At 46.1% G+C, this 25,517-nt stretch overlaps 1 protein-coding gene across 3 annotated transcripts in view; it reads right to left on the reverse strand.

Annotated features, from left to right (window-relative positions):
* Nucleotides 1–25,264, reverse strand: part of cdc42bpb (CDC42 binding protein kinase beta (DMPK-like)) — a 30,307-nt gene extending 5,043 nt beyond the window's left edge. Inside the window, exons 1-30 of one of the 3 annotated variants that reach the window (XM_047387968.1) lie at nt 24,550–25,264; nt 21,659–21,750; nt 16,238–16,321; nt 16,077–16,172; nt 15,854–16,002; nt 15,520–15,613; nt 12,586–12,786; nt 11,930–12,178; nt 11,604–11,838; nt 11,409–11,516; nt 11,195–11,328; nt 10,851–11,093; nt 8,886–8,996; nt 8,497–8,750; nt 8,319–8,424; nt 8,093–8,217; nt 7,901–8,006; nt 6,136–6,284; nt 5,831–5,928; nt 5,683–5,762; nt 5,542–5,586; nt 5,051–5,125; nt 4,904–4,975; nt 3,840–3,945; nt 3,396–3,532; nt 3,131–3,270; nt 2,890–2,971; nt 2,597–2,813; nt 1,518–1,580; nt 14–255 (exon numbers count right to left, since the gene is read on the reverse strand). In XM_047387968.1, the coding sequence (XP_047243924.1) occupies nt 14–255; nt 1,518–1,580; nt 2,597–2,813; nt 2,890–2,971; nt 3,131–3,270; nt 3,396–3,532; nt 3,840–3,945; nt 4,904–4,975; nt 5,051–5,125; nt 5,542–5,586; nt 5,683–5,762; nt 5,831–5,928; nt 6,136–6,284; nt 7,901–8,006; nt 8,093–8,217; nt 8,319–8,424; nt 8,497–8,750; nt 8,886–8,996; nt 10,851–11,093; nt 11,195–11,328; nt 11,409–11,516; nt 11,604–11,838; nt 11,930–12,178; nt 12,586–12,786; nt 15,520–15,613; nt 15,854–16,002; nt 16,077–16,172; nt 16,238–16,321; nt 21,659–21,750; nt 24,550–24,718 (4,062 nt within the window). In that variant the 5' untranslated portion in view covers nt 24,719–25,264. The remainder of the gene's footprint in view (nt 1–13; nt 256–1,517; nt 1,581–2,596; nt 2,814–2,889; nt 2,972–3,130; nt 3,271–3,395; nt 3,533–3,839; nt 3,946–4,903; nt 4,976–5,050; nt 5,126–5,541; nt 5,587–5,682; nt 5,763–5,830; nt 5,929–6,135; nt 6,285–7,900; nt 8,007–8,092; nt 8,218–8,318; nt 8,425–8,496; nt 8,751–8,885; nt 8,997–10,850; nt 11,094–11,194; nt 11,329–11,408; nt 11,517–11,603; nt 11,839–11,929; nt 12,179–12,585; nt 12,787–15,519; nt 15,614–15,853; nt 16,003–16,076; nt 16,173–16,237; nt 16,322–21,658; nt 21,751–24,549) is intronic. The other 2 variants (XM_047387970.1, XM_047387969.1) reach the window with 2 other exon arrangements.
* Nucleotides 25,265–25,517: the final 253 nt, after the last annotated feature.

The raw sequence follows: 25,517 nt of genomic DNA on the forward strand, positions 1-25,517 counted from the left end.
TCACTCCTCTGACCTGACGTTTGGCAGCAGCCAGCAGGCAGGCGGGGCCTCCAGGTCGGAGCACTCCTGTGGTCAGAACCTGGCAGTTCTTGGTCTCTGCCAGCTTGGTGTCAAAGGAGGACTCCACTCCGTCCAGAATCCCCCAGGGGTAAAGGTGGACCTGGCGGTTTCGACCACAGAGAAGAGCGACAATCTTCTCCTTCGGAATAAGTTCGATCTGATAAACCTTCTTACTGTCAGCAGCTCGGACGATAACTGCAAAGACACAACGAAGAAAACGCTGACAGATGTTCAAAGATTTATCGGAACCAGATCAGATACCTGCGGTTCTGCCACATGGGGTCCCTCAGGGTTCTGTTTTCGGGCCAGCTCTGTTCTCGCTATAAACTCTGCATCCAAGTAGTGTCCAAACCTTGAGACCATGATTCGTACAAGATATATCTGACATTTAAAGTGCCAGTGACATCGATTTTTCATAATCAATCCAACAACATTTATAGAAAGGAAACACCGATAAAATACTTGAAAAAGTTTTAATTCATGCCCCTAAAATGAACAGTTGTTGAGATATATGGTCATAAATTTCCCTAAAAAGGCATTTCCAGACTACTCCTTAGCAATTTTGTTGTGCTCTATGACGTAGAAGGGGAACCCCGGCAGTAAACTGACTGCTGCTATAATGGCAGCAACACAGACAGCAGCCAAACATCTGATGTTTCTGTAGATGTATTTCAGTCACTATCAGAGAGACGCAGCAGAGTCAGGAGAAGAAAGTCAGCTGTAATCAGAAGGTAGAGCACCAGAGGCTGCTGCGTGAGGACGTCAACCAGAGTCTATTGTTGCTGGATGCTGGAACACAGCTGGAATCAATATGCATGAATCATACCGGACCACCAGGAAACAGAACCAGCAACACATCCAGATTTTCTAAATAATTCACTAAAGATGGACTAGATCTGGCTATATTAATAAATACACACATATATTTCTATATACACGTGTTTATATTAGCAGTTGTTAACATTAGATCAATTAGATCAGTTACTGGGTTAATTAAGGTGTTATAAACCGAGCAATGAAACATTAAATGCACCAAATGAAGCAACAAATATAGCTTCTCTGCCCTCAGTGAACTCATCCTGTTGCTGTTTTTAATGTAACTTGACTTCTACCTGAACCGTTTCTCATTGACGCTCACAAAATGAATGACCTGAGACTTCATTTCCGGGCGACTTTGGACTTGCAAAATTGAACATTGAAACATGCTTGTTCTGTGTCACAACTGTCCTTTATGACGTCTTTAATCCTAATATAATTTTAATGACTGTCCAGTCCATTCTTTGTTTCTTTCAAGTTCTGTATTTGTGGTAAAAGTGTGTCAACGACACTTTATAGATCCACCAACTCTATGACAACTAGGGAGGAGCCTGATATATTAGTAGCTGTTGGACACGTTTGTTAAAAACCAAAAAGATGACAAACTTCTTTCAAATGAATTTGTTTTTGTTCTGACTCACCATCTCTAGTAACCTCGACAACAAACAGCCCGTCTTCTGTTCCCATAGCGATCCGGTCTCGATCTACAGAGAAAGAAATGAAATAAGCAATAAATAAGATGATTGAAGGGTTGTTTTACCTTCCTAAAGCTCATTCGAGCTCATTTTCAAGCTTTTCCACCACTAACATTGATTTTCTCATGGCAGTTCTTTTACTTCCTTAGGATACAGAAATTTAGGGATTTGAAAAAAAAAAAAAACAGTAATATGTCCTCGGCATAAAGTGAAACTTTAAATTCATTGTGAGGCCTCAGACGGCTGAATGTGCTCAGCCTGGAAGGGATATTGCTAGAAATTAGATAATTAAACCAAAAAAACGGATTTCTTAGATTTTATTCTTTTTTATTGTCTGATTTTCCCTAAGTTCAGCAATTATTCATATATTTATTTATATAGCCCTTTAAAAACAGCCAGCCAGACAGTCAAGATGCTTTACGATATAAAAATGATTCAGAAACAGAGAAAACAAATAAGGTTAGAAATCTGCAATAAAATGCTAATGAGTATTAAAAGCCTTCCAGAAAAATGGTTTAAAGTTTAAAAAGGTCCAGATCAATGACTGAGCTGGTAGATCCAGAGCTGGTCCGGGAGTCTGGGTGCCGCGACTGAGAAGGTCTGGTCACCTCAATGTTTCTATTTAGTTCTGGAAGAACCGGGACAATGACCTTAGGGATCTACCACTACATAAATCAGAAACGTAGGGTCGGACCAGACCATTCAGAGCCTCCTTTTGTGTTTGCATATGACATGAAATACCAATAAAACACAAAGTTTGTGCTTTTAACATGTGGAAAAGTTACTGAATAGTTTTGCAAAGCTCTGAATGGAAACACAAAACTAAGTCATTGAAAATGAATTATGTCAGGAAGGCGAGATTCTGATCAGAAACGGCTGCATATTCATTAAGGGCAGAATATTTAGAAAAGCACCTTTCAAACAGATGTAACAGTAAAAATGTTGAACTGAGTCACCTCAACAGAACCACAGACGCCCAGACCTCCCATTAACCCATTACCGGAATCTGAACGGCTGGTACTGACCGAGCACAGCGGCGCACAGTGCGGTCTTGATGAGAGGCAGCGAGGCATCATAGGCCTCATGCAGAATATGGACCTGCTGGCTCTTCAGCTGGTTCTTGGTCAGGATGCTCTGCAGGCTCTCCAGAATCCGGACCCACTTCTTTTTCTCCGCCTCGCTCTCCGCCAGCACCAGCAGGGACACCGGGGAGAACTGCGAGATCAACTGCGGCGACGTCACCTGGAACATCAACGGTTAGGATGTGGCATACGGTTTGAAAGGTGAGGTACTTAAAGGAGGGGGTGGGGTTTTCTACCCTAAAGATGCAGGGGACGTCCTTCCTGGTAGCATGGATGACGTCAGACGCCAACACAGAGCTGACGGACAAATCTTCATCTCTGAAACAAACCAGATTAGATAAGAATAAAACGGATGAATCTTCTGATAATAATATGACTCCTTATAGAAATCCGATGGAAAACGTTCTGGCAAGGATCAGATCTCTAACATTTCTTCAAACCTCTTAAACATAAACCTTCTGATGCTAGTGAGGTCACCTGAGATCCAGGACCAGACTGGCCACCACGCCCGGCTGGGTAGACTTCCCCTCTGGAATATCGTAAAGAAACAGTTTGCAGTCTGAGACCACTGCGAATGCTCGCTGCCAGCCCTTCTTCACGCCGCTGGGCTTCGGGATCTGTCACAAAATGCACCATGAAACCATCATTGGTTCATCTAACCCACATGAAAAGATGAGGAGGTGAAATCTAAACACAAAACCGTTGTTGTGTCGGCCATTTTATTAGAAGCTAGCAGTCCTACCCTGACGTAGCCCTTGTACGCTGTGCCGATGCCCCTCTGGACATCGACGCCCTGCGGCCTCTTGGCCTGCTCCGCTGGGATTGGACAGACAAAGGGGGCGTGGTCTTTACAGGCGACGTGGCAGATAAAGGAGCACACTGAAGACAGATGGAGAACCCAATCGATACTGAGTTTATGGTTCTGACAAATCATCCATTTCAAAATTCCCAGCTTTTCCTTAAATTCTCTTAATAGTGTTTTGGGGAACACTAAAGGATAACTTGTTACATTTGATTCTTCCCACAGTTTGGATATGCTTTCAAAGCCAGAGGAGAAGTCAGATGTTTCGATAATCATGCTAAGCCAGTAGATGGTAACAGAAATGACATCAACCGCAGAACACACTGAGAAAATCTCTCCTTAGGATGCAACTTTAGAACCAAAACCACGTCTAAGTGTGCGTACCTTCGCAGGCGTATCCCTGCCGACTGAGGCCCACCATCAGGGAAGTGCAGTGAGAGCACAAAGTGGGACTGGAGAACGTTTTGATGCTCAGCTGGTGAGCTTTGGGCTGAAAACACACGAGACAGAGGGGTATATTAAAAACGCTCAAGACTTGAAAATAAACCTGAGAAACATCAGGGCTTTAAGGTTCATCTCCAGTTAAAGGTTACAATGGTGCATTTCTCTCTGTGACCCAGATGTTCCTCTAATCATTCCAAGTGATCTTGAAGGTTCTCCAGGAAAACAGCATTTTTGGGTTGGCAGCAAAATCTGAATCTGAATTAGTGTCATTGAGACAATAAATGTTTCCAAGAGTCGTGTTCTTATTTTTGGGGAAAATAGGTCCGAATATCATCAGCAAACAGTAAAAGGGGATGCATCTGCTAAAGATGGAACCCAAACCCATAATAGCTAAATGTGGAGCCCTGAGGAACTACTACAGGCCTTAGGGTTAGAACCAATACACAGATCTCTTAAACCGTCTGTCAAAAGAAGGTAATTCAAAGGACTCAAACTGTTTCAGTTCTGCGGTATCATTTACAGTGGGACAGAAACGGACAAATCCAGCAAACAACTGACACAGAACCTGAGAGTTGCATTCACTTGCAGCTGATCATCAGGTCCATTCCAAGCTTTGAGCTAAAAGCTCTTTACGAACCACCTTCATTGTGATTAAACCTAATTTCTGGCTACAAGTAACTAAACAGCCTAAAGATCCATTTTGAAATGGGTTCCTTATTTTGTCTGGTACCTTTCAACACAGCACCAGTTCCTGCCTTGTCTTTAGGAGGTGTCCTAATACCTGACTGATTCTTGGAGCTTGACAAATAAGTGAAAAATTGGTCAAGGGCCAAAGAAAAACCCTCAGAAAACTTGGAGAACAGCTGATCAAGACCACTTTAAAAAGACTGAAAGAAAGTCTGACAGAAACGAGGTCTGAGTTAGAACCTTTGGTCCACCAGCCAAAGTACTTTCAGCCCCATCAGAACCCTTCAGATATCAGAACAGGTTTGGAGGCGGTATACCTTTGGTGCAGCCAGCGCTGAGCTATGTAAGGTGGGGGAGGGGCTGTCAGGGACCGACGCGGCTTTTCCTTCCTGTTGAAATGAACCAAACTGTTAAACACTTCCAGAAACTAAACCTTTTATATGCTGTTACTGTGGGTAGATGACCTCATTCTCAGAGGCGGAGCAAGGTGAGGGGGGCGTGGTGTCCGACTTCACAGGGGTGGAGTCTAAATCTGCGGTCTGAAAATGAAAGAAAAAGGAGTTTTAGATGGTAACAGAAGTTCTACTGGTCGATCAGGACTTTGGCTCTGATTCTTCTGCTCCAACAGCAGCTGACATTCAGCAGGACTACAGTAACATCTCTACAGGAACTTCATGATGTCCTACAGACTGATGAAGTGAAACTGAAGCACTGAGAATCCACAGATACAGAGACAAGAAAAAACAACAGCATCTATGAGGATCTCCATGTGTGGGAGGAGTTTAATCAGTGGGAGGGGCTATGTGATGTGGGCGTGGCCACTCATTGAAGTCTTACATTTTATTAGTGTACAACTACCAGCTATGATCGAGGTTAGGTGTGACCACTAGAGGGCAGAGAGAGGATTGTTGGGACAGGTGGAGGAACGCTGAAGGACCTGCCGGGAAAAACTTACTTCTTCCCAAAGGGCGAGCAGTGAGGAGGCGGAGCAAAGTGACGCCTCCATGTCACAAAGAGAAACAAGCAATATTTAATTTAGGTCAGTTGTCAGACCTGCTCGGTTTATGATTGGTCAGAGTGTGGAGAGGAGACTTACTCTGAAGGTGAGGTCCGGAGCCAGAGGAGACGTGTTGAAGTAATCAAAGATGGAGTCCTGGAAGTCTGGAAGCTTCAGACCTGCAGAGACAGAAGGGGTTAAAAACAGAACTGGTTTCTAGGTGAACTTCTCAGGAGACTTTTCTCACCTTTATCAGAGCGGGAGCGGCTCTCCTCCACCTCCTTCTTGAGATTCTCCACCTGTTCCACCACGTCCCGTCTCTTCTCCTCAGACTCCTTCAGCTTGCTGCAGATGGACAGAAGAAGCTGGATGAGGCCCCAGGAATTACTCCTGCTGCTACATTAGTTATGGTGAGAGCTCTGGATGTTCTTATTGTGTCAATTAAGGAGCAAAATATCATCAGGTCAGAATACTTTAACCATCGTCTTCCAAAAAGAAGAACTTTAGGCAGATGAACGCATGAATTAGGCAGATCCGAAGTGACTTCCTGACCTCTCCAGGTTGATGTTGGCAGCTTTAACTTTGCGCAGTTCCTCCTGAACCATCTGTTTGGCTTTGAGCTCAGCTTCCAGGGCCGACTGAAGCTCCAGGCGGGCTGACATGTCCAGTTTCTGGCTACGGCGGACCTTCCACAGTGGGTCCTGCAGAGAGAGGGAACGGGGAGAAAAATCCTGAAATGGGTTTAACTGAGCTTCAACAACAAAGTTCTAGCTACCTCCTGGTGCAGATTACTGCATGATCAGCCAATAAGAGCAGCCCATGAAGCCCACAGTCACAAAGGAACATCATGACAGGAGAACTCTCTCCTGGTTTCAGGTTGGTCCAGTCAAGCCTCCTTAGACAATCCAGGTTTCTATCCAGGTTCTTAATGAGCCTGAGTGAAGCATCGTCTGATAATAGAGCAGATCAACACATCCTGACATCCCACGTCTTTCCAGACTCACATTCCCAGAGTTAAGTTCATATCTGTGGAGGTCAGCATTCAGATTAGGAGACTGGAAGGAAAGAACGGAGGTCTGATGATGACACGTTCATGGATGGAAGGATGGATCAATAAAACTGAGATTGGGAATGAAAGTCTGGAATTACAAACAGTTTTCCACCTTATTTATTTCCATACTAATCCAGGCCTGTAAAACATTTCAATCCAGACTTTCCACCCTGCGCAGCAACACCTTCATGTGAAGAAGTATTGTTTTTTATGAATGACCTAAAGACCTGAACAACTCTTCACAGATCGTTGAAACACTCTGTAGCCAAAGATTTCCCCTCAAGGTGACCCAAATGCTGATCAAGAACTTGTTGAAGGATGTTGTAGATGCTGACAGATCCAAAAAGAGTTCCAGGAACTTCAATATTCCCCAGTTCTATTTCCAAACCTTGAGGAACCCCTACAAGAAGATCCAGAACCTTGCACTCAATCAAACTGTGCTATAAATGGTCCACATGCAAGCTGCTAGCCATGCAAGCTTCTTACAAATGAGGCAGAGCGACTCCTCACAAACTCACCATTCTGTCTCCACCAATAGGAGGCCAGGGCTTCTTAGGAGGTGTGGCCACTCCTGACTCAGGCTGACAGGGCGAGTTAGAGAAACACAACCAACATTCAGGAACTACAGACACTGTTAGTGGAGGATGGATGGATGGAGATGAATGCAGTCAGAGCTCCTGTCTAAACGTGTCAAGTTGGTCCAGAGAGAGAAGGTGTCTGAGCTGAAAAGAGTTCTGCTGCTGCCAAACTGGATCGGTGGACCACCATTAGCAGCGACAGAAAAAAGATTTCCAGCATCTCCTTCACAATAAAAGCCTCTCTGTGACTGAAGGGAAACATCTTTAAGCCTTTAAAATATTCAGTCAGTCAGTCAGTCATTTTCTACCACTTATTCCATAGTGGGTCGCGGGGAGCTGGTGTCTATCTCCAGCAGTCTATGGGCGAGAGGCGGGGTCACCCTGGACAGGTCGCCAGTCCATCGCAGGGCAACACACAAACAACCATGTACACACTGATTCACACACCTAAGGTCAATTTAGAGAGACCAATTAACCTAATAGTCACGTCTTTGGACTGTGGGAGGAAGCCGGAGTACCCGGTGAGAACCCACGCATGCACAGGGAGAACATGCAAACTCCATGCAGAAAGACCCCGGGCCGGGAATCGAACCCGGGACCTTCTTGCTGCAAGGCAACAGTGCTACCAACTGTGCCACCGTGCAGCCCTCCTTTAAAATATTATTAAATATTATTATTAAAATATTACCAAAGGTCTGGTCCCCAGGCTGGAACTTCGCAGGGTTTCCAGCTCCTCCGTCATCTTGGTGGCCAAGGCCTGCAGGTAGCCTCTAGCGTCTTTCTCATCACTGACCCTGAGCAGAGAAAAAGCAGCAGCTCTGAATGCACAGCTCCCTCTGGTGGACAAAACGTGACAGTTCTAATAAAACCGGCAAATCACCACTGGATGATTTCAGCGATCTGAGCCTCCCAGTGGGCCACGCTCTCCTTCTTGGAAGACAGATCCTGGAGGTCATCTTCCAGCTGCCGGTTCTGAGCTGTTAGGTTGTCAACGAATGAACATAACTGCAGAAGAAGGATCGGATTAGACAGCTAGGGACTGGCAGAACCACATGACAGCTGGAATTTCACAGTGGTTCTGGTTAATGTTTGTTGGATCCATTCACCTTGTCAATCTCCACCGTCAGTTTGCGGTTTTCTTTTGTCAGCATGTTCTTCTCTCTGTCGTATTTCTCCTTCAAAGCAGCAACAGCTTCGTCCATCTCAGTCTGCCTGCAGTCACAAACACATACCTGGTTTAGGACTTCATCCTGATCCAGAACTCTCCTGTCCCTCAGGAGTTACCTGTCCCTGTTGGCTTTCTCCAGCTTGTCTCGGAGCTGCAGCAGCTCCTTGTTGGCAGCAAGCCGCGCCCCCTCAGAGTCCTGCAGGTCCTTACGCAGGTTTTTGATCTCAGTGGAGTGGGCCGAGTCCTTCCTCAGCAGCTCCTCCTCGTAGAACAGGACCTTCTTATCAAGCTCCGCCTTCAGACGGGACAGCTCCTGCTGAGACTCAGCTCCTCCTCCGCCTGTGGCTCCTGCTCCTCGACCCTGCTGAGACTGAAACCACAACTAGGCTGACTTGATTCTGCTGGCACTGAAGACCAAGCTGAAGTTTTTACAGATAACACTGTGGTTCTGTCTTACCCAGCCTGGATCAGCATCTCCTCCTTTCATCAGAGTGATGCCTCTCACCTTTAAGCTCTGCAGCTCAGTCTCCAGCTGTTTGGAGTAGACCTCGCTGTTTTCCCGCAGCTTCCTTTCCTTCGACGCCTCTGCCTTTGCTTCGTCCAGCTTGGCTTCCAGCTGGGAAAACATTAAAAAGTAAAGATCTTATTGTGAAAGGATTGTTATTTAAAGAACAAAACCTAAAGAACAAATAAAAATAACCAGGAAGAGGCAGAGATCTGGTTTTAATAGGATGGAGGAATTTCAATACAGAGTTTTAATAGATAAATTCCTTAGATGTAGAAATGAATCTGTCTGTGTCTCCCTCTGGTGGCTATGAAGAGTAACTGCAGCATACTGACTTGCAGGAATCTAATCTTTTGCATCATATTTGGTTTTAGGCAAGTTTATTTATAAAGCACATTTCATAGCAAGACAATTCAAAGTGCTGTACATGAAAAAAGACAAAGAGACATAATAGGAAAAGACATTACATTGGCATAAAGGTAATTAAATAATTAACAAACATAATTAGAGAATAAAATGAATAAATAGAATTTGATAATAAACAAGTAAAAAAATGAAAAATGTATGATAAAATGATTGATAAAAAAATGAAAGGAAAGTTGGACTGAAAACTTAACTAATAATGTTTAGATGGCCCAGTCAAAGGCCGCTCTATACAAATAAGCTTTTAATCTTGATTTAAAGCAACTTAGGGTTTCAGCGTTTTTACAATTTTCTGGGAGTTTATTCCAGATTAGTGGAGCATAAGAACTAAAAGCTGCTTCTCCATGTTTGGTTCTGGTTCTGGTTCTGCAGAGTAGATTTGAGCCAGAAGACCTGAGAGGTCTGTGTGGTTGATCCACTGACAACAAGTCTGTAATGTATTTTGGTGCTAACCCATTCAGTGATTTATAGACTAACAGAAGTATTTTAAAGCCTATTCTCTGAGCTACAGGGAGCCAGTGTAGGGACTTTAGAACCGGGCCGATGTGCTCCACTTTCTTAGTTCTAGTGAGGATGCGGGCAGCAGCGTTCTGGATCAACTGCAGCTGTCTGATCCACTTTTTAGGCAGACCTGTGAAGACACCGTTGCAGTAATCAATTCTACTAAAGATGAACGCATGAATTAATTTTTCAAGGTCCTGCTGAGACATTAATTCTTTAATCCTGGAGATGTTCTTTAGGTGATAGAAGGTTGACCTTGTTACTGTCTTTATGTTCCTCTGAAGGTTCAGGTCTGAGTCCATCACTACATCCAGGTTTCCAGCCTGACTGCTGGTTAAAATGAGCCTCCTCAAAGAAGTTCAAGAAAAAGTCCAGAAAATTCCCGAAGAAAAACGGATGGTGCCGCTACATCAAGAGTAACATCTATCAGCTTCTGTGACTAATAATTTATAAAAATGTCTCTTATTATGAGTTAACGATTTTTATTTTGAAAAATCTTCATGTGCAGTAATTTATTCTATGGAATAGAGAGGCTTTTATGTTGAAGATAATCTTCAAGCTTTATTTTGAAAGGTACATGATTTCTTCAAGTGGAACCTACTTCTGCAAAAATCTAACCTCCCAACTACAGGCAATTTTATTTTGAAGATTATCTGTAAACTTTATTTTGAAAGTCCAACTAACCTGTAAGTGTGTTTCTGCCAGTTTGATGACTGAAACCTACTCTGGTAATTTTCAATTATGTAACATGCTTTTTAAAATAAGAGACTAAGCCTGTGTGCATTTTATGTTGAAAGTATAAATTAATAACCCAGTAACTTTAGGCCAATAATAAAAAAAAATTGACATACCTTGGAATAAGACTCCTATTTTAAAGTTTCTGTAAACTTCCTTATAAAACTCTATTAATGGATGGTTTAGACCAATCAGGCGTCTGAAACCTCTAGTAATAAGTCAACATATGAGACTGAGTCTCTTATTTTGGAGGGTATGTGTAAAAGTTATTTTGAAATTCTTCGGCCAACTTTTTGCCATCCTCACCTCCTTTCGATTCTTTTCCGTCTTGCGGATCTCCTGTCTCAAGGCGTCCATCTTCTGCAGGAGTGCGTCCATCTCCTCCTCCTTGTCTCGGAGCTGACGGGACAGACGCTGCTTGGAGGAGCGCAGCTCGGCCATCCGCTCCGACAGGTCAGAGAACTCCTGAAGAGCCAGCTTCCTCTGGGAGTGCGCCTCCTTCAGCTCCTTCGTTTGGCTCCTGAGACGTTCCAAGGAGTCAGCCAGCTGCTGCTCGGACGGACAGGAAGTTTGGAAATCCAAGCTGAGGCCGTCTTCGCTTCATAAACAAATATTCAGGGACAGAAGTGGACATAAACCCCAGGATTTACCTTGTGGATGTCTTCCTTCTCCTGTCTCAGGGTCTTCACCTGCTTCTCCAGGGTCTTCAGTTTGGAGGCGGAGCTCTCGTAGTCCTGTCTGAGCGTGACGGCCTCCTCTAGCTGGTGCTCCAGCCTATCAGAATCTGCCACATCACAGGAGAAAGGATCAGGAACGAACCGGGCTAACAGAGACCAGAACACTGATACAGATGGACTGACTGACCTGCCAGCTTCCTCTTGAGCCGTTCGATCTCCTCGTTCAGTTTTTTGATCTCTTTGTCCCGGGCCAGAGTTCCTCCTCGAGCCGGAGCCTGCAGGGCCTGAGTGGACTCTGAGGGGACAAAGATGGACCGGGATCAGGGACGAGTAGAACAGGAACGATGCAGCTCCTCCAGACTTCCTGAGATGTTTGACCCACCTTGCAGCTTGCGGTTCAGCTCCTGTTTTTCCTGCTCCAGGCGGCGGATCCTCTTCTCAAACGCCTCCACTTCCTGCCCACCGCCCCCGTCTGGCTCCGTCCGAACTCCCAGCGCCGCCCGGCTGATGGTGATGGTGCTGCGGTCGGAGAAGCAGCTGTCGGTGGTGAAGGTGAAGCCAACGAAGGGGAGGTGCTGCCCAGTAAAGCCGGTATGGGACACTGGCGGTCCGATGTCCTGAAGACACAAAAAAACACAACCAGAACCATGAACCAGATGTGAAGGATTTATTAAAGGTTTTGGTTGCTGTTCTGCTCCCGGTCCTCACCGGGTTCTTCAGCACATCATCGTCCACGTCGAAGTTGGAGGTGTCGGTGGGCGACGACACGTCTGGGATGTACGGGGCCTCCGCAGAGTGGATGTTGTCCCAGTCAATGCTGCTGAAGAACGGGTGACTCTTGAAGTCCGAGATCCCGTTCAGTCCGAGCCGGCGTTCCCGGGAGCAGAGCAGGCGCTGGATCAGATCCTTGGCGTCTTCCGAGACGTCGGTCACATGGGAGGGGAACTGGAAGCGCTCCTGGAAACCAGAGAACAGGCAGTCAGCTGAGAGGAAGGAGGACCAGAGGAGAGGATGAGCAGAGTGAGACTCTGTCCACTGAGGGACACGCTCCGGTTTAGAAAAAAAGGAAGTAGGACGGGAGTCTGGAGACAAACAGGTAACCTGGAAACGGCAGCAGAGGACAGGAAGACGCGTCTAACAGTAATCTGATTACTTCACTGGGTTCAGACATATTTCCTGTCTGTTTCAGATAAAAGCCAACAGCTGACATGAAGACTTTCAGCATCAGATATTTCTCATGTGGACAACATGACAGTGACTAAAAGGATGGAAAGATTCTTCTCAACTAATCCAGAATGAACAGGAACCCTGACTTTAGAACCTCTCAGTTTCCACTGACAGCAGAGAACAGGGCTGGTTCTGACCTCGTGGTTCATGATCTTTCCGTAGGTTTCCACCAGTGACTCGGCGTAGAACGGCGTCTCTCCGTACAGCATCTCGTACATGCAGACCCCCAGAGACCACCAGTCGCATTCGGGACCGTAGCGACCCATCCCGTCCTCCATCGCCTGCAGGATCTCTGGGGAAATGTAGTCTGGAGTTCCCACAGCCACAGAGGACTGTACCTGCAGGGACCAGAGAGGAAGAAGAGTCGTCACAATCCAGCTGCAGATGTCAGTTGGAATGACCCACTGATGTTAAAACTAACGCCACCTTATAGTGAAAGAGTTTCTTTATTGTAACGTTTTAGTTTCAAGAATCACGATGAACCCTCAACAAATAATTAGAATCAGAATCACTTCTGAGCTTCACAGAGATCAGCGATTAGAAACGGCCCAATCAGAGCCTCCACTATCAACACATTCCCACGCAACGCTCCCACTCAGCGTTCCCATGCAACGTTCCCACGCAACGCTCACATGCAACGTTCCCACTCAACGCTCCCACGCAGCGTTCCCACGCAACACTCCCACGCAACACTCCCATGCAACGTTCCCACTCAACGCTCCCACTCAGCGTTCCCATGCAACGTTCCCACTCAACGCTCCCACGCAGCGTTCCCACGCAACACTCCCATGCAACGCTCCCATGCAGCGTTCCCATGCAACGCTCCCATGCAGCGTTCCCACTCAACGCTCCCACGCAGCGTTCCCATGCAACGCTCCCATGCAGCGTTCCCATGCAACGCTCCCATGCAGCGTTCCCATGCAACGCTCCCATGCAGCGTTCCCATGCAACGCTCCCATGCAGCGTTCCCATGCAACGCTCCCATGCAGCGTTCCCACGCAACACTCCCATGCAACGCTCCCACGCAGCGTTCCCACGCAACGCTCCCACGCAACGCTCACATGCAACGTTCCCACTCAACGCTCCCACGCAACGCTCCGACGCAGCGTTCCCACGCAGCGCTCCGACGCAGCGTTCCCTCTCAACGCTCCCACGCAGCGTTCCCACTCAACGCTCCCACGCAATGCTCCCATGCAACGCTCCCATGCAACGTTCCCACGCAGCGTTCCCATGCAACGCTCCCACGCAGCGTTCCCTCTCAACGCTCCCACGCAGCGTTCCCACTCAACGCTCCCACGCAACGCTCCGACGCAGCGTTCCCACGCAGCGCTCCGACGCAGCGTTCCCACTCAACGCTCCCACGCAGCGTTCCCTCTCAACGCTCCCACGCAGCGTTCCCACTCAACGCTCCCACGCAACGCTCCCATGCAACGCTCCCATGCAACGCTCCCACGCAACGCTCCCATGCAACGCTCCCACGCAACGTTCCCATGCAACGTTCCCACGCAGCATTCATGTCAAAATCCCTCATTCTAAAGCAGAAACAGAAATATTCGCTATGAAGTTCTGTAAGGAAGGAAGGAGAGACGGACAGAGGGAGTAAAGAAAGGAGGGAGGGACAATCAGACAGACGAAGGAAGGATGGATGTTTCAGAAAGATTTATTTTTCATATTAAATCTTATTTATTTCTATTTTTCCAGACAAGTAAAACACTGAAAACTCATCCCAGACGGTCCAGGAACTCTGTGCTGAGCCCTACAACTTAAATTAGTGAATCGCTTTAAAGTTGAAATGGGTCACCTACCATCATGCTGATTTTATTAATTGATTTTATTCAATGATGTACATTATAACCGTGATGGGTCCAGAACCTCTGTCTTGGTTTTACTGGATCTCAGTGCTGCGTTTGAAAAAGTTGATCATAACTTCCTGATTGACAGGCAGAAAAATGGGCGGGACTGTCTGGTACTGGGCTAAACTGGTTCAGATCTTATTTGGCATTCTGGGTGAAAATAAATTGTGGGGTTCCTCAAGGGTCCATTTTCTGACCACTTTAATTTAACATCTATATCAGGTCCTCTCGTCTCGTCTATATGATCTAATTGGCTCAGATTGTAGAGTACAACACCTCCTACCCTATACTGACGACACACATCTTTCACACATCACCTCAGCTTAACGCAGACAAGACAGAAATCATTGCTTTAGGTTCTAAAATGTGAGGATCCGGATCAGCGCTCAGATAGATTCCATGGGGTTAAAGACCACAGAGCTCGCAGGAAACCTTGGTGTCGTTTCAGAATCGGGTCTAAATTTGAACAAACACGTAAAGTCTGTTACTAAATTAACTTCCTACCATCTGAAAACCACGCCAGTAGAAAGGATTTCCTGTCACAACAAGACACAGAAAAACTGCTGCCTGGTTTTATTTTCAGTAGGTTAGCTTACTGCAACAGCTTCTTTACTGCGCTCTGCAAAAAAAAAATCAATCTGACCAACACCAGGTATATGGATCATATCAGAACCAGTTCCTAAATCGCTGCAAAGAATACATTTAAGGTTCTGCTGCCAGTCCATGAAGCTCTAAATGGTCCTGGGATGAAATACATTTCTGAGTTGCTGGTCAGGTAGGAACCATGTTGACCCCTCAGGTCTTCAGAGAACTGCTTACTCAGTGTTCCCAGAACCAGAACTGAACAATCTGAGGGAGGCAGTGTTTAGTTTCTAGGCTCCTCAGATCTGGGACAAGCTCCCTGAAAACCTGAGATGTGCAGATTGTTGGTTCCTTTAAATCAGGACTGAAAACATTCTGGTTTATAGCTGCTTTGGATCAAAGAATCTGAAGTGAGGGACTGAAGACTAGATGTAAAACGAAACTTTAGTCCAAAGCAGGATCTAAATTTGCCGTTAATATCTGAATTTATTTCGTCTTTCCCTCTAAAACCCTTTGGATTGTCTTGTGTATGAACGGTGCTACAAACATGAACCTGCCTTGCCTTATTCCTCACGGCTTGTGTACAATGCATGTTTGACGCTGGCGTTGCTGACTGACAGGCAGGAAGCAGCTTACCGTGCCGTCCTCCATCATGCGCAGACACGAACCGAAGTCCGCCAGCCGGATGTGACCGTTGACATCCAGCAGGACGTTGTCTGGTTTGATGTCTCTGGAAAGACAACATTGTCACAGTTTCAGGCTGTTCACACACTACGAGCAAACGAACCACTGAACGCTCCACTAGGGGGCAGCATTTTGAGCAGGTGTCTAATAGGGTTTGAAAAGCAGCAGCTCCAAGAAGGAACATGAAGCCTGAGCAGGAACAACAACAATCACAGGAGAACCACACATTTCCTGCCTGTGACTAACACAGAACCTTGGGAACATGTGTGGGAACACCTGAGCATACCTGTGGATGTACTGCTGCTGGTGGATCGAATGGATAGCCAGAACCATTTCTGCTACGTAGAACTTGGCCATGTCTTCAGGAAGACGGTCCTCAAACTTACTGAGCAGCGTCAGCAGGTCCCCGCCCACGTAGTAGTCCATCACCAGGTACTGCAGAACAGGAACACACTCCATTAACAAGTCCCACTGACGCGCTGAGACCTTCAGATTACCTAAAAACCTACCAGGAAGTTGTCGTCCTGGAAGGCGTAATGCAGAGTGGTGATCCACTGACTGTCCCCTTTCACCAGGACATCCCGCTCCTCCCGGAAACACGCCGTCTGCACAGAGAACACGTCAGCATCACACGCGACGTGATGAGGAGGAGGAGGAAGGTTGGACTCACCTCGGCTCTCTTCAGCATCTCCCACTTATTGAGGATCTTCATGGCATAAACCCGCTCAGTGTTCTTCATCTTCACCACGGCAACCTGCAGGGATGGAGGAGATGTCAGAGAAACTCGTATCATGCAGCAAGACAGAAAATAAACAAAAATGCTCGGTTAAATTTAGAGAAATACAAACATTTCCTCTAAAGGAGGCATCATAAGCAAGTTTCAGACGGTTTGTTAAAAAGTGTTTTAGTTCTTTTATTACTTTGAATAAACAGTTTTTGGTTTAATATAACACAAGCTGCTTCCTGCAGAACGTAGGACCAAGCCACTTCCTCTGCGGCATCGTTAAACCGCTTCCTACCCAACAGGCAGGAAGTGTCTACAGCCCCGGTCTCCATTTCCAGTCCTTGGTTTTCCTGCAACAGAGATGCATCTCAGCGGCTCATTTCCTGGCCTTTGTAGAACTGGATGACATTCTGGAGAGGGGCGTAAACATGTTCCTTCCCAGGATTTGAGTCTCTTTTGGGCTGATCTTATCTTCCCATCAACTCATTGCTGAAGAAAAGCATCCCCGTAGCATGATGCTTCCCCCACCATGTATTAAACAAAACGTTCAGTTAGGGAGCACGCTATTCCACACATTTCCTGCCTGGTTTGCTGCAAACTGCAACAAAAATCAGGCCTCCTAACTTTCTTTAATCAGTTCTGCTGCTCTTCCAGAGGTACCACCAGCAGTTGTCCTGTGGACCATTTCTACCACCTGAGCTGTGGACCACTGCAGCTCCTCCAGGGCCTCTTGGCTGCTTCTCTGCTCTCCCTGAGCTGTCTGCTAGGTTCCTTGGTCTCCACGATGCTGTTCTCTAATATTCTAAGAAAGGTCTGAGCCAGAACCAGAACAGCTGCAGTTAGTCTCAGATTAAATTAAACCCAGTAGAACTCAGCGGGTCTGCAGCTGGAAAACATTTTATTTCCTGCTACTTCCTGGATATCGGGGAACTTCTGAGGGAAACAGGTTGGATTTTATTAAGAGTCGGGGGAGTTTATCACACATGGAGAACATCTTTCAGACTTGTTCATGTCCATCACCTCGTGACCCGTCCAAACTGCTTAGAGTTGGGCTGTCAATGAAACACAAGGAAGTGAGGAAGGAGATAAAATGTGGAATTACTTGTGCAAGGTTCTGTAGATTCATGTTCTGGACCTAATCCCCAGACTCATCCTTCCTTCTGAAATGTTTCACACTGGTGTAAACTGGTTGATAACTGGACGATGCACGAACCTTTCTCCACTGCTGGTTAACAAACAGAGCGGAGCAAAGCATCACGTCAGTCCTCCTCATGGTTCAGGTTTTTAGGTATATTTCGTTTTGTTTAACCTCTTAAGGTTTCCGTGAAGTTTGTGCCCAAATCTGAGGTTTTCTCAGAAAACTATCTAAATAATCATGTTAATAATGATATGTTCCAAGTGATAATTCAGGTCTTCCTTTGCTGCTGGTTGAGAGACTCCTGGGTGGATTGTGACTAAACTGTGGACTCTGAGATCTCATGCTGGTTCTGACTAGAAGCCGTGTGGAGAACAGCTGACACCCAGTTCTGAGATGACACCATTTTGTGGAGTCGGTTTACTTTCTGATTCAACTGCCTGTAGTTTGTCTGTGTTCATAGTCGAGGTTTATTTCAGCTTTGAGCCAAGATTCTGTGGGTACCACACATGATGTTTAACTAAGGGAACTAACAGTAACGAAAGCAGAAGAAAGAAGTTAAATTCGTCCTCCAGTATCGGGGGATGGGGCTGCAGAGGTTTACTGATCTTGAGTAGTTTCAGTTTTACAAATTCTTTCTTCATTCCGTCATTGAAGAGCTTCCTGAAGTCTTCCTCTCGTGTCTTTGGGAATAAAACTAAAATGAAAGCTGCACGTTCAGAGCAGCTTCACTGCAGGGCTGTGCCTTTAAGATGTTTTGGTGAACAAAGGCAGCCACACCTGGAATACCGGCCCGATCACAGCTCAGGACGGCTCCTGGACCGCTCAGAGAATGCTCACTCAGGGAGGAATCGTGTGTTTGTGAGAACGATGTTCCTCACAAGTGTAGTAACACGGTCCTGAGAGTGTGTTTGAGTCCTGAGTTGGCGTGCAGGTGTGGCTGCGGCACACCTTTCCTCTGGAATGTGGGCGATGCACACAAACAGCAGCAGCAACATGGATCGGCTGGTTGCACAACGGAGGGTTCAGCAGCACAGCGACGTTCCTGAGTGAATAAAAGCTGAGGAACCTGCAACCAACAGAGGAAAGCTGCAAACTGCAGTCACACTTCCAGCAGCTTCAGTCTGAACAGGAAGTCCAGGAAACTCCTGCTGGATCTGATCCCATCTACATCCTTCCTATTGTGAGGAATTTTGAATGAAATCCAAATCTATGGCATACCCAAAGGAAATTAGGAGCTGGTCTACAAAAACAGTAAATACCGGTCTTCTAGTTACAGATATTAACCTCCATCTGAGCTCGTTTCCTAGAATCAGAGACATGAAAATGATTCTGAGTAAAGTATTCTGTAAAAAACATGATCAGAGCCAATCAGAGCACAGCCTGCTGCCCTGCAGAGTTCAACATGGAAACAATAACTCCTAAAGCCAAGCAGAGGATAGACTTCCTTTAGAAGAGTGAAGCTGTAGCTGTATCCTGGAGAAGTAGCTCCAGGGTGACAGACTGGATGACACAGCAACATGCAGTCAGACTTCTGGTTCAGGACTTCTCTAGGGCTCTCCATGACCCACTAGGACCCGGCTGGATCACAGAGAGTGTGAAGGCAAGTCCTGCTCTCTTCTCCAACCCAACTAGTCTCTTCTGCCTTCCCAGCGTGCTCTAAACATCAGGTTCACCTTCCCACCAGAATCCATCAAGCGACACCAATGATCCCACCACCTAACCTCCCCGACCCCAACAGGGCTGCTGTTACTCTGTCAGACGGCCTCAGAATGCAGCTCTGCGTTAAAAGAAGACACCACACAAGCCCACCGTCATCACCGGCGGTCCGAAGGCCCGCTTGACGGACCCTCCACCTCCATGCTCCGACAGGACCCCGACATGCTGCCCCCACCATGACTTTACTAGACAAGATTTCTGTTTACTCAAAACACTCGATTATCAGGTTCCACAGGAGAGGAACCTGATGTACCTGAAAGGTGAGGAATGTCTGTGGGTGTGAATACTTCTGCAACATGCAATACTTACTGTTAAGGATGATCAATACATCTGAATTAATAGGGGGGGTTGTGTCATGTGACAGAGATAGTGATCCAGCGCAGGACTGGGGGGGTGTTTAACTGAAGCAGAGAAGCCATGTCAGCGGTCATGAATGCATTATTAATATCAGAGATCGGCCCGAAGTTTCACATCGGTGCATCACTACCAATTATAGTGTGATGTCATAATAAAGATCAAAACTTTTATTCTTTATCGTCTCAACAGAGTCTGACCTGCTTAACTCATGGCAACAAGCCCAGCAACAGCTGGTTTTAATCTGACAGATAATGTACTGCAATAATCAATATGATCAATATTTCTAAGACGTTCTAAACAAATCACCTGAAAATAAGGATCTTATGCCAACGTGTGTTTAATTGTAGTTTGCTGTTTAATGGTCCTCATCAATAAATATCTGGGTGGATTAGACTCCCAGCTACAGCAGCTGTTTGTGCACAGGACTGTCCTCAGATCAGCCAACTTCTGTTTCTTCTGCAGCAGAAATCTTGTTGCATGAAAGGTTTCTGTGTTTACACACCAGGGCCAGTTGCCCTGTCTGGACTTTGACCGTGTGCAGGAGAGTAACTGCAGCTCTGCAGTCCAAAACAAACAAGCACATGTTCTGCTCAGAGTTCACCGACCATCCTGATCAACAGCACATATTCTGGTGCAGAACCTATACAAGGTTCTATCATCAGGTGTGGTTACCAAGACTTTTAAATATGCCACCTACAATCAAAAATCTAGCCTGGACTCCACTGTTCTGTTCTGGTGGGGTCCAGAACTGAACGATGGTTTAGATGAGACCAGGCTGAGGGAACCTTTTCTACTGGTCAAATAGTTTTTGATCCTCCTCTGATGCAGTGCCACGTGGAGTCCCACAGGGCTTGATACTTGGACCACTACTAATTTCCTGCTTCTCCTGCCCCTGGGTTTAAATCTTAGAAAGCACAAAATCTGATAATGATGCAGATAAATGCGACCCTAAAACAGCAGGATGAGCACTCCATGCAGGCAATATCTGATATTCATCAGGACGTGGAAGCTCGGACTGCTCGCTTTTTATATTCCTCTGTTCAGCACTCGGCCCAGTGTTAGCTGTTTATAAACTGGTTTTAAACTTTCAATTCAATTCAGTTTTATTTCTATAGCGCCAATTCACAACACATGTCGTCTCAAGGTTCTTCACAAAGTCAGGTTCATACATTCCAATTAATCGTAACCATTGAACAGTTCAGTCAGATTCAGTTATTTATTCAAATTGGATAAAAAGTTTTTCTATCTAAGGAAACCCAGCAGATTGCATCCAGTCAGTGACTTGCAGCATTCACTCCTCCTGGATGAGCATGTAGAGACAGTGGAGAGTCACATGTAGCTAGAAGTTTCACAGCTCCAGACTTGATTCTTTTGTAGCAAAAATGGCTGCTGCTGAAATGTGTAGAAGTTCTTTTATTTCCACCTGTCTGACACATACTGGGAAACTTTTCCAAGGTTTCATCCAAAACAAAGCAAGGCAAGGATGTAAGGAACACTAGGAAGTAAAGACACAAGGAAGGAGAGGAAGGAAGGACATAAGAAAGGCAAGGACACAAGGAAGGGAGGTAGGTAAAACACAAGAAATGAAAGAAACAAAAAGAGTAAGCAGAGAAGGAAGGAAAGACATAAGGAAGGGAAAGCGTAAGGAAAGGAGGTATGACGGAAGGAAAGAAGGGAGGGACTAAGGAAGGAAGGAAGGAAGGAAGGAAAGATAAAAGTAAGGCCACAGAGAAGAGACAAAGGAGAGATGAAGATGAGGAAGGAAAATAAGGACACAAGGAAATATACCAGGAATGAAGGAAGGAAAGAAAAAAGGAAGCAAAGACACAAGAGGGGATACAAGTAAGGCCATACAAAAGGGAGAAAAGAGAGAAGTAAAGAGATTAGGAAGGAAAAAGGACACAAGGAAGGAAGAAGGAAGTATACAAGAATGCAAGGAAGGAGAGAAGGAGGTATATGAGGAAGGAAGGACACAAAGACATCAGAAAGGACACAACATTTAGACAATAAGATAGGGAAGAAATCTAGAATTTAAACATTTTTCAACACTCTTACTTTCCTTTTCCATACTCACCAGACCTGGAACATACTGAGATAAAACTCCAGATCTTTCCAGACCATAATGAAACACCATGACCCGGATCAGGAAGTCTTACCTCCCCAAAGGCTCCTCGTCCAATCACCTTGAGCATCTCGAAGTCGTCTCTTTTGAGCCGCATGTCCTTCACTCTGCTGGTGAACGGTTTCACTGCAGACAAAAAAACGGACGTTTTTACCTCAAACGTTCAGAAAAACACCGAAAAACAAAGATCTGAAACCTGGAGACACTAAGACCCTGCAGACCAGCAGCTCCTCCGCATCTTTAATTCATCTGATCTGGGATCAGATTTATCTGGGTCACACACTGACGGAGAGACCAGAATAGAAAACACATCACAGCAGAGACAGCAGCCTGAGGAACTGAGCCTGAGACCAGGTGGAACCTCCAGAACCAAGTGGTTGAAGTTCTTCAGCATCAGGGGTGGGGCTCAGACAGCATCCCGGTCTAATCCAATCCAGATTCTGGTCCTGATCCAGGCCCTGATTGGTTGTTTATGACGTGACAACCAGGTTAACATCAGACTTTTTAGCTTCACGGAGATGGATTTCTGCTGCATCACCATGGCAACACGTGATGAAGCCTGCCCTTCATGTTTAGATTAAAGCGTCTGGAAAAGACGGCACTCCGCCACAGAACCAGAACCAAACAGCATTTAAATGCCACCAAGCAGCAAGTCTTCACTGATGTCTGAATGAGTTACAGCCCTCAAAACATCTACAGATGTTTGCATCGCCCAACGACAAGCAGCTCCACTCAGACGTTAATTTATACTCATCATCGGCAGAAACGTCGCGTTAATTTGAGGCTTTTAATGATTTTAGTAGAACTGATTATAAAACATTCAGCCGCAGTGTCTCTTAAAACACAAGAACTGGGTCCAAAGGTTCTTGTTTTTAGGATCACATCTCTACTTACGTGGTCAAATATATACATACACCCCCATTAATGTTTGCTTCCAACAGTCCAACAGGTTAGAGGTCCGAACCATTCAAGAAACCTAATGGTAGCACGTGTTATGCAGTCCAAAACCAGCTTGGAAGTGTGTTTAGGACTATTGTTCTGGTGGAACTGCAAACTGGGTCCAAGGTTCAACCTCCCAATGACTCAAACTGTCATGCTTAGAAGAAAAAGTTCAGGAACCACCAACATGTCCTCCATAAACTCGAAGATGCTGAACCAGTTTCACTTTCCACGCTGAAGCCAGTTTTAGATCATCATGGACCGAGAGGCTGATGCCAAGAAAGAAGCTCCTGGTCCTAAATCAACATGTTTGAGTTGGACAAGACGGATGTTTGGAGGAGTCAAGATAAAGCCCGGACCATCTGTCAAGCATGGTGGTGGAGGCATCATGCTGCAGTGTTGTTTTGCTGCCAGTGGTCCTGATGATCTGATGATGAAATGAAGGAGTACGACCTCCAAAATCTTCAACTTCATCTCAGACCAACAGCTAGATGGTTAAAACTTGGAGGCAGCCTGGTGTTGAAAACAGGACGGTGATCCCAAACTGGTTTTGAACTGGTTAACACAGGCTAACATTACATTTCTGAATTGGTTTTCCCAAAGATCCAACCACAACTCTGTTGAAAAGCCCTGACCTGTCACTAAAAGCCGGGTCTGTGCCAGTAAACCGGACCAGAGCCATCAAACGTCAGCCAGGATGATGTCAGAAGCTTGGCAAGAAGGGTGAGGTTGAGATAAAGCTTGCTCAGAGAAATTCAACCCAAAATCATTGGAGGTGTATGTATATATTTGAGCCTGTGTGCATATTTTCATCCTGTTTGGATAAAATGCTCAATAAATCTAACTTGTTCACAGTTATTGATAAAATCCTTACGGTTTACACTGTGTCATGATTCCAGCCTGGAAAAAAGAACGGTTCAAATTCATCATTAAAGGTCAAAGTTAATATGACCTTCCTCCATCATGTGTGGACCTTCCTTCCCACTAATCTGGATATAGTCTATTCAGAAGATCCATTATGGATTATGAACAGATAAATCTCTGCTCCTGAAATCACAGCCGAATTGATTTGATTTTCCTTGCTGTAACCTTCATCATTCAACCCATTTGTCCGACAACATCCTGCTGAGGACATGATGTTCGGTTCTCCTTCATTTAAACTATGAAATGACATCAAAATGTCCTAAAACTCCTAATTTTCTTTAAGTTGACAGGAACTAATCAGAATCTGACTGTCAGAGACGCAGAAACATCAGAGACTTATTAAGCAGCTCGTGGATCCAGGTCATTTAAATCGGGACAGACTCTGAAACAGGGTCAGACTGAACCAGGCCAAACTGGGCCACCAAGCAGCTGCAGCCTCCACTCTCAGCTCTGCACTGAAAGTTGTGACTCGATCTGTTTGTGTTCAACCGGGGTCCGAACCATCTCCACTTGTTGGACCAGCATTTTCTCCTACAGGTTACTGAAAGTGCTCTGGAAGGAGCCTGGATCTACCTTAGACCAGCAGCAGGAACAGGTGAAACCTCAGATTCCCTGTGAGGATCTCTACCTGTAGCCTCCTCTGAAAATCATGGAATCTATCTCCTCAAACTCCTCTGTGATTCAAATGATTTAAATATATCATTAGAGGCTCAGTTAGAAACCTCTGTGGTTCCTCTTCTGAACTGAATGCTCTCTTCCTTTCTCCCAGAACCACACCCACAGATTGTCCAAGGATCCCAGAACAGTTCTGATATTTCCCACCTAAAAGCTGACTGAAGGTCTCTCCTAAACTCCCATCCAAGCTCATGTAATTTCCTTCAGGTCTGCTGGACAGTTTTAGACCCTAGCAGGAAGGCTGCAGAACCCTTCCAGGACCATCCTGGAAGTAAAGCATCCTGCATCTAGCAGCATCTTTGCAACCACCCTCAGGTATTCCTGACCTGGTCTGTGTGCACCTGGGCGTGTTCTGTGAGAAGAGCCGGTTCTGGTCTCGGTTCTTACCCCAATTCAGAAAGTCTGTGATGTGCTTCTCCCTTTTCAGCGGGGAGTTGGAGCACTCCGTGTAGAGGCAGAGCAGCAGGTCCACCAGCGCCTCCACACTCAGACATCCCGCCTCTCTCTGCTCCAGCAGCAGCTCCTCCAGCCGCCTCAGCCGCTCCTGAGCCGACATCCTAACAGAGAAGGTCGGTCTTCTCTCCCGATGAGATTCCCACGGCCGCCGCCCGTCCTTGTGACCGAGTCTGGGCCGCCGCCGAGGCTCCGCTTCCTGCCGAGGCTGCTAGCAGCAGCTAGCCCGTTAGCTCCGGGAAAACATTCCCGACATTTTGAGCCGCCGGGACGTCGCTGAGTTCTGGCTCGGTTAGAGCAGCCCCGTCGCGTCGTGAACCGAACAGCCTGGAGGCCCGCGGATGTCCGCCCTGCACATCGGCTTTAATCCGGTAAATCTGGACTTTCCTCTCAGAAATCGGGACGTCGGGAAAAGCGTCGACTCTCAGGCTGAGCGCCGCAGCTTCATCTCCGCTGGTCGGTCTATCAGCCCGAGAACAGAACCAGGAGATCCGAACCTGACCCGACGGCACTCAGGACGTCTGTCAGAATCGGGTGGCAGCGTACCGGGGGCCTCCAAGCGGGTTTTGGCCAGTTTGAGGCGCCTGCCGGTGTGGCTGATCAGTGGGAATATGGCTGAATCCAGGTCGGATCATCCAGAACAAGATTAACACAATGAGCCTCATTTCCGGTCAAAAGAGCTTCACAATAAAATCAGCCGCAATTATTTCAAGCGACCCGAGGGGCCTGAGGGCCCAAGCAGACTTTGTTTTGGTTTATGTTTGATCATTTTATTGTTTCAACACAACTTGTTTTAGTTAACCAGTGAACCAACAAATAATTCAACTGACATTAGTCCCTTCACATTATTATTAATATTATTTAGACTTTTGTTATTGCTGCCTCCCTTTGTGCCACTAATA

This window comes from Girardinichthys multiradiatus, chromosome 15 (genome assembly GCF_021462225.1).
Source record: "Girardinichthys multiradiatus isolate DD_20200921_A chromosome 15, DD_fGirMul_XY1, whole genome shotgun sequence".
NCBI classification, from domain to species: domain Eukaryota; kingdom Metazoa; phylum Chordata; class Actinopteri; order Cyprinodontiformes; family Goodeidae; genus Girardinichthys; species Girardinichthys multiradiatus.